Source organism: Girardinichthys multiradiatus, chromosome 14, assembly GCF_021462225.1.
Source record: "Girardinichthys multiradiatus isolate DD_20200921_A chromosome 14, DD_fGirMul_XY1, whole genome shotgun sequence".
Classification (NCBI taxonomy): Eukaryota; Metazoa; Chordata; class Actinopteri; order Cyprinodontiformes; family Goodeidae; genus Girardinichthys; species Girardinichthys multiradiatus.
This window is the reverse complement of record NC_061807.1, coordinates 18,100,836-18,108,725: the sequence shown is the minus strand read 5'-3', so window position 1 is coordinate 18,108,725 and position 7,890 is coordinate 18,100,836. Positions and strand designations below refer to the sequence as shown.

The 7,890-nt window shown below is 41.0% G+C and overlaps 1 protein-coding gene across 3 annotated transcripts; it reads left to right on the top strand.

Moving 5' to 3' along the window:
- Positions 1-539: 539 nt before the first annotated feature.
- LOC124880887 (PC-esterase domain-containing protein 1A-like) lies at positions 540-6,585 on the top strand. Of its 3 annotated transcripts, XM_047386288.1 has the most exons (10): positions 540-883; positions 953-1,028; positions 1,124-1,203; positions 2,375-2,455; positions 2,531-2,607; positions 4,425-4,575; positions 4,892-5,126; positions 5,212-5,259; positions 5,738-5,929; positions 6,186-6,585. In XM_047386288.1, exons 1-10 carry the CDS (start codon positions 881-883, stop codon positions 6,335-6,337), a joined length of 1,095 nt encoding a protein of 364 aa, XP_047242244.1. In that variant the 5' UTR covers positions 540-880; the 3' UTR covers positions 6,338-6,585. The 3 variants fall into 3 exon arrangements, with proteins under 3 accessions (XP_047242244.1, XP_047242243.1, XP_047242242.1); XM_047386287.1 differs by having other exon boundaries at positions 543-883; positions 956-1,028; positions 2,375-2,607; XM_047386286.1 differs by having other exon boundaries at positions 544-883; positions 2,375-2,607.
- The last annotated feature ends 1,305 nt before the right edge of the window (positions 6,586-7,890 follow it).

Genomic DNA, 7,890 nt, shown 5'->3' with positions numbered 1-7,890 from the left:
ATACAAGCTTGCATGTTAGTTTTCTTTTTCTGTATCAATCATTCAGCTGTAATAAAAAGTGCTTTAAAGAGGTTAAAAGCAAAAGGATAAAGACATAAAACAAATAACTATATTGATAGTAATAAGATGAATTAAAAGTGAGATAAACCAATAATGTAGGATGAGGAACTATAGAAACACAATCGCATAGATAATAGAGAAATTATCTAGGCAGGTATGTTTACTGCACTCCCTGTTTTTTTGTTTATTTTGTTATATATCATTTTAAAATAAGATCCTTTAAAACTGACTTCTAAGTTGCATTTGTGTACCCTCAAGAACGTGTGATAACTGATAATGTTCACATTTCAACCTGGTTTAACGTTTGGAAAACGAATTCGTCGACATCTTATCTGAATACATGTCACAGAGTTATGTTTGTAAAATGTATAAATTGGTATTTATCGCAGATTTCACCGAAATATCCGTTTATTTTCAACGGATATTGTTCAATCGCAGGATGGAAAATGTCCGACACTCGTTAAAGGCCTCATTAAAGTAGCGTCACCTGCGTCTGTTGGATTAACGGCCGCCAGCGTCGAGCGACGCGATTTTAACTGGCGATGCTAACGTTTGATGGTCCACACGGTGACGGTGGCTGTTAGATTTTCTTCGACGCGTTTAAAAGTGGTTTTAGGCACCGACTAAACGAGGTTTTTGTAGGTTTAGTCAGTCGGGGAGGGAGGAGAGAGGGACGTCCAGGTTGTAATGATTTCGCTTTTGATTTAACAGCTAAAGTTAGCACAAAAAAAAAAAAAAAAAAAAGTTTGGAAAGGGACGCTGATATTGGATTCAGGAACGTTAGTTAAGATCTTAAAGCTAACAAAAGTTAAAGAAAACAATGGTGAGTGTTATTTCGGCTTTTTTTAAATGTTGATTTAAAAATAATATAAGTAATGCTTGTTTTAATTAGCAGAAGGAGTCCGTGAGCCACCGGCAGGCCCGCCTGCTCCTCCATAACAAGTTCGTGGTGGTGTTGGGAGACTCCAGTGAGCATCTCTTCACCTTTTATTCATATCTAAACGGCTTTTATCGGTTTATTTTCTGTAACTTGGAGTGACCTGTGTGATGTTTTCACCTTCAGTTCAGCGGTCTGTATACAAGGACCTTGTCGTACTGTTACAAAAGGACAAATACCTCAGCCTAAGACAACTGAGGAGCAAGGTAAGCACTAACGAGCAGCATGTGGACATAATTAGTTTAGAAATTATACACTGCTCAAATAAAAATAAAGGGAACACTCAAATAACACATCCTAGATCTGAATGAAATATTCTCATTGAATACTTTGTTCTGTACAAAGTTGAATCTGCTGACAGCAAAATCACACAAAAATCATCAATGGAAATCAAATTTATTAACCAATGGGGGCCTGGATTTGGAGTCACACACAAAATTAAAGTGGAAAAACACACTACAGGCTGATCCAACTTTGATGTAATGTCCTTAAAACAAGTCAAAATGAGGCTCAGTATTGTGTGTGACCTCCACGTGTCTGTATGACCTCCCTACAACGCCTGGTCATGCTCCTGATGAGACGGTGGATGGTCTCCTGAAGGATCTCCTCCCAGACCTGGACTAAAGCATCCTCCAACTCCTGGACAGTCTGTGGTGCAACGTGACGTTGGTGGATGGAGCGAGACATGATGTCCCAGATGTGCTCAATCAGATTCAGGTCTGGGGAACAGGCGGGCCAGTCCATAGCTTCAATGTCTTCATCTTGCAGGAACTGCTGACACACTTCAGCCACATGAGGTCTAGCGTTGTCCTCCTACGGCCTCCTCCACGTCTCCTGGTAGCGCCTCCAGGTTCTGGACACTACGCTGACAGACACGGCAAACCTTCTTGCCACAGCTCGCATTGATGTGCCATCCTGGATGAGCTGCACTACCTGAGCCACTTGTGTGGGTTGTAGAGTCCGTCTCATCCTACCACGAGTGTGAAAGCACCACCAACATTCAAAAGTGACCAAAACATCATCCAGAAAGCATAGGTACTGAGAAGTGGTCTGTGGTCCCCACCTGCAGAACCTCTCCTTTATTGAGTGTCTTGCTAATCACCAAAGATTTCCCCCTGTTGTCTTTTTCATTTGAACAACATCATGTGAAATTGATTATCAATCAGTGTTGCTTCCTAAGTGGACAGTTTGATTTCACAGAAGTTTGATTTACTTGGAGTTATATTGTGTTGTTTTAGTGTTCCCTTTATTTTTTTGAGCAGTGTATATTGCGTGTGTTAAAAAAAGTACACCGTAAGATATTCATCTTCATGGTGACGTTTCTCTTATGGCTTTAAGCTGCGAGCTCATCTACCCACCTCCATTTTGTTTTTTCAGGGCGAGATGAGCTTTGAGCTCGACTGCCTGGTGGAAGGAGGCTGTCTGAATCAAATGAACAACGGGACCGAGTACAGAGAGGTCCGTCAGTTTCAGTCCGACCACCACCTGGTCCGCTTCTACTTTGTGACCCGCGTCTTCTCCACATACATGCAGAGCATCATCAAGGACTTCCGCCAGGGCTTGAAACCAGACGTGGTCATCGTAAACTCCTGTGTTTGGGATATTTCAAGGTGGGGAACATTAACTTTTAGTAAATTATATATTTAGGTCTCTTTATAAGTGTAATCCCGTACTGATACCTGCTCATTCCTGCCTTTTTATAAATATTAGCTCTAGAGACGCTCTAGTCCAGTCCTAGAGCGCCACCATCCTGCAGCTTTTATATGAATCCCTTCTCCAACACACCTGAATCAAATGAATGGCTCCCTACCAGGCCTCTGCAGAGTTGAATGAATGAGGAGATCCAGGCCTTTTGGAGCAGGGATGCAATTCAATTCAAAAATACTTTATTAATCCCAAAGGGAAATTAAATGTTGTTGTAGCTCATATTATGAAGGTTTCCTCAAAGAGCCGTTGTAGATGCTGATGGCTGTGGTCAGGAAGGATCTCCTGTAGCGCTCCGTCTTACAGCAGATCTGAAGAAGCCTCTGACTGAAGACACTCTGTTGTTGTAGGACAGTCTCATGAAGAGGAAGCTCAGGGTTCTCCATAATGTTCTTCATTTTATGAAGAATCCATCTTTCCACAATGATCTCCAGAGGAGTCCCAAAATCCAAAGGTTGCAGGATAGTGGCTCTTGAGGCTGGACTTGGACACCCGAAACACACGAAAAGGGTGCTGCAGGTTTTTTGATAGCAGTAGTAGTTCTGAATGAAGAAATTAACAATATTATCCCCATTTTCTATCATCTGTCCCTACTAAGGCTGCACAAAATCAGGAAATCCTGATATCTGATAATCTTGTTGAAGGTCGCCATTATGTTATGAGTTGAGATAAATGAATACGTCTACAGTGGTAATTTCTTGGGATTTATTGCATGTATAAACTCCACCTAGCAGGTAGTCTAACATGGTTTTATTTCAAAAAAACAATTGCATCTGCCTACAGCTGATATGCTGACAGTGATGCAACTTGATAAACAAACATCAAATATATTAATGGCATTCATAGCATGAATGTTTTGCACATATAATTTTGTCACCCAAGCAGTATTTGTCATATTAATGTTGGTTTCGCTGATATTGCAAAAGCGATGAATTGTGCAGCCATAGCCTGCACTCTCATTTTAATTCGTCTCAAAGTGCAATGAAATACATTGTTTGTTGGTGTGTTTATAGTTTAGTGGAAATTGTTGACGTTCTTTGTTTTGATTCATTAAAAATTTGAAATTCATTCATTTTAAAATGAATTTGATTTGAAGGGGGGGATCACTATTCGACCGGCCAATCAGAGCTGATCGTCTGGTTCTGAACTCCTGTCGATTTATGGATGTGCCTCTAATAGTTTTCCTAATATTGTAAAGCCCTGGTATCAAGTGATCGTGATACTTTATGTTTCTATGTGGGATTCTGGGGAGATGTCCCCCTCACACCGTAGTTTGTTTGTAATCTGTGTGATAAATGCTGTTTCCAGACTTCATTTTATCTAGAGCTGGTGCTCTGTGGCCGTGTCCTGCAAATTTAAAGTTAGTATTTAGTAATTGGTATAGACAAGTAGCTTGTATTCAATGACAACTAGAGCGGGAAATTACATTTGATTCTGGAGAAACATTACATTTTAACCCCATGATGTGTTTAAAATGACCTTGGTTTTGTGTTTAACATCTGACTTGGGAAAATTAGCTGACTGAAAATCATTTTAAATGACTACATAACCACCTTTTATCGAATCTGTTCAGCTGCAGATTGCAGAAATTTTATAAAGAAATAACTTGTCTTTGCATGATGTCCATTAGGTCTCATATTGAGCAAAAATTTGTTTGATGCTGATCTTTAAGCCGTAATCAATTAGATGTATTTTGTTTGCATTTTATTTGTTGGGTTTTTAGATACAATCCCAAATGGACTGATGACTACAAGGAGAACCTTAAGCTGTTCTTTGATGAGCTGAAGATGGTCCTACCACAGGAGACACTGGTTATTTGGAACCTTACAATGCCCTTAGGAGAGAGGATCAAAGGTGGCTTTCTGGTGCCTGAGGTAAATTAAAATCAAAAGTATAACAAGACACAAAAGTCTTGCAATGCTGATTGAAGTAAACAGAGATTTGTCACTTTCCTCCCACCATGCTGCTGGGGATGTACATTAAACTCTACATGTTACAGTTTTACCACAAACATGAATGATATGGCAAAGGTGCGATAATTGTACTTTTAATAAGCCTCCATATAACATAAAAATGTACGCAGCAGTAATTCCTCTCTGTTTTACCATGCAGTTCCCATTGTCCTCTCTGTCAGTTTAGCTTTCTGCTGACAGGTCCTGATTGCTTTTTTTTATGCCTCTCTGAACACAGATTGAGCACAAAGCTCCTCAGCTGCGTTACGATGTGATTGAAGCCAACTTCTGTGGTTGGACTCTGGCCAGCTGCTGTGAGATGGATGTGTTGGACCTCCACTTTCAGTTCCGCTTCTCCTTGCAGCATCGAACAAAGGATGGAGTCCACTGGAACGCCATTGCCCACCGCAGGATCACTGCTCTCCTGTTACGGCACATAGCACAAGCCTGGGGTGTGAGGCTGACTGCTGATGGTGAGGATGGTGGTTATATATACACACACACACACACACACACTCTCCCCTTGTGATTTAAACATGCATCTACTTTGTGTTGCAGAGGTTCCTGATCAGAAGTCATTCTATGACTGTTCTCAAAAACCTGCAGGTAAGACATGATGGTGCTCCTAAATATATTCCTAGCATTTATACACAGTCTGGAAAAGTATGGAATAAGAGGATTTTCCAGGTCTGTGTAAGGATGGAAAATGTTTGTATTTCCAGGTAAGTGGCATTCTACCAGTTACTCATGCTGCAGGTTCCTGACTTCCACACATGATGGCTCTGTGTTTCTGCTATTAAACAATTAGATAACAGAGCAGATTAGTTCTCCAGAGATGGGTATTGAAGAATTTCCAGAATAAATTTCTCCAAAATCTGTTCTGTGAAAATAGTCACGTATAATCATTAAAAATCGCTTGCAGGAATCCCAGGGTGACAAACATCAAATCTGTCTTTAATGGCTCTTTATTTAAAATATTCTGTATTCGGATAAATCTGCACTTCCTCGTCCCATCCGTCCTAAACACTCATTTTGTTCTCTCTGTCCCTGACCCCTCTTTCCTTTCAAAATGTGTATCAAACAGCAGCAAATGTTAACAGCTATAGCGAGGAGTTTGCCACTGATTCTCTGCCTCGTGACTACTTGAGCTTTGAGGAAAACCCAGAGCCTCTGCCATATTGCCGTGAAGACGCAGAGAACTTCAGACCTGCCGTCAAGCCACCATGGCCCCGGCCACGCCGCAAACATCGGTCCAAACGTAAACAGCCCAGATATGGTAAGTGCCCTGGTCCCTGTAGACTTGGTATCGAACACCTTCTGTTATTAGCTCATCCGGTCCACTCATGCAAAGAATTAAAACCACAGCTACTCGTGAATTAAGTTGTGTAATAAAATAAAATGATGGGTGAGTTGTTACTGACATCTGCTGAGCATTTCATGTCAAATGCACCTTTAGAAATATATTTCCCTAACATGCCGTGTATCATAAATTGAACTCTATAGCTCTGAAATTCAGTGTGGATATCCTACAGGTTTTGACTACATGCCTCCTCACTACCTCGAGCCCTACGAAGATCAAGACCACCATCAGTTTGTGATGAGGAACCGCCACGGCAGACCCCACTACGCCCCGTATTCCCATCACAGACCAGTTCACCGTCCCTTTCATGGCTATCATTACTGAAGTGGTGGCGCTCCTACACATGTTCAGTTAATGAATGAGTTGTTCGTTACCATGCTGAGGTATCTTATCGTGTACATGTCGGCTTTTTAGTTGCTAACATTTTTCACTAGAGCTGAAGACATTTTAATGACTTGTTGCTTTGAAGATTTTTAGGTTTTGAACTGTTTACAATTAAAGATCATTTCAACAATGTGCTGTTTGAGTTTCTATAAAATAAACTTTTCACAACAAGATGTTGTTCATTTAAACTCTTGTCATCACTGGTTATTTTTAGATGAAACAGAACTTTAATAAGGTCTAAAAGAGTGAAGTTCTGATGGTGCCAATTCATACGCCCTCTTTTCTTCTACTGGGACCACAGCACATCAGTGTCTTTGTAGTGGAGGTTGAAACCTGATGTTTACATGCAGAGTATAAAAAGACTTCTTCTTGCTGTCTGACATTAAGTCAGAATGCTTTTTTTTGGGGGGGGGGGGTGAAAGTAACTGTTGTTCAGTAGTAGCCCAACAGAAGGGGGCGAAAACGTGCAGTAAATAGGTCGGGAATCGAACCATAGCCAACTGTGGACCTGCTCTACCACTGAGCCATGTGACACCCCCTAAACCTCTATTTAAAGTCAGGATCACAAACACTAAATGCCCTAGTGAGAAGTCAGATTTAAAGTATTTGTGACTTGGGTCAAATGTTCCAAGCATCCTGGTTTGCTGGGATTTTGTTCGATTCCTCTCAGACAGAACTGGTCTAATGGAGTCAGGTCTCTAGGCTGCCTTGTTCTCACACATCTTCCACCTCTGCAGGGTTCAGATGATGGCTTTGTGTTATTGACTTTGTCCTTAAACTATATTCTAACTAATTTGGTGGTATGATTAGGGTTATTTGGGAAGACCAATATGAGTCACAGTTTTAACTCCCTGGATGATGTATTGAGATGTTGCTTTTTAATATTTTCACAATTATTTTTCCTCACGCCACACACTCAGCATGAGGCACCTGTATTACAGCTGACATGATCCGAGTCTCCCTTTTCCCTCCAAACGTAGCAGTCATCATGAGACCACAGGACATGCCTGCTCGACTGAAGAGCTTCGTCCGGTGGAGTATTTGCAAACTATAACTTGCTTTTTTTGTTTTTTTTGTTGTTTGCCTTTGAAATAAAGGCTACATCGTGGCCGAGTGGCTTTCAGTCCATATCCGTACAGAACTTGTTCCTCTGTGTTTTAGCACTCCTACCAACTTAGATCAGCATCTTGATCTCGTTTGCTTTTGTTCTGGGATAAATCAGCACACGTTCTCTGGGTCACAAACGAAAACCCGTCTCCTCCCTGAACGTTAAGCTGCAGATTTGTCATTTATAGTAGCAGATAATCTAGTGACCTGCAGTCATCTAGAAATTATACCGTATGTGGAAACAGATTTGTGGCGGTCAACATGATTAAGATCTTCCCATAACGTGCAATAAGAACGTTTTCAGGTTTGCCTTCAAATACACCAACAGATGTGCTTCCAGTTAATCAGGTTTTGTGACTTAACCTAAAAGAAAACTGCAGTCATGA

Coding starts and splice junctions, on each gene's coding strand:
- LOC124880887 (XM_047386286.1), top strand. Junction 1,029..1,123: donor GGTGGTGTTGGGAGACTCCA/GTGAGCATCTCT, acceptor TTTCACCTTCAG/TTCAGCGGTCTGTATACAAG. Junction 5,930..6,185: donor ACGTAAACAGCCCAGATATG/GTAAGTGCCCTG, acceptor GATATCCTACAG/GTTTTGACTACATGCCTCCT.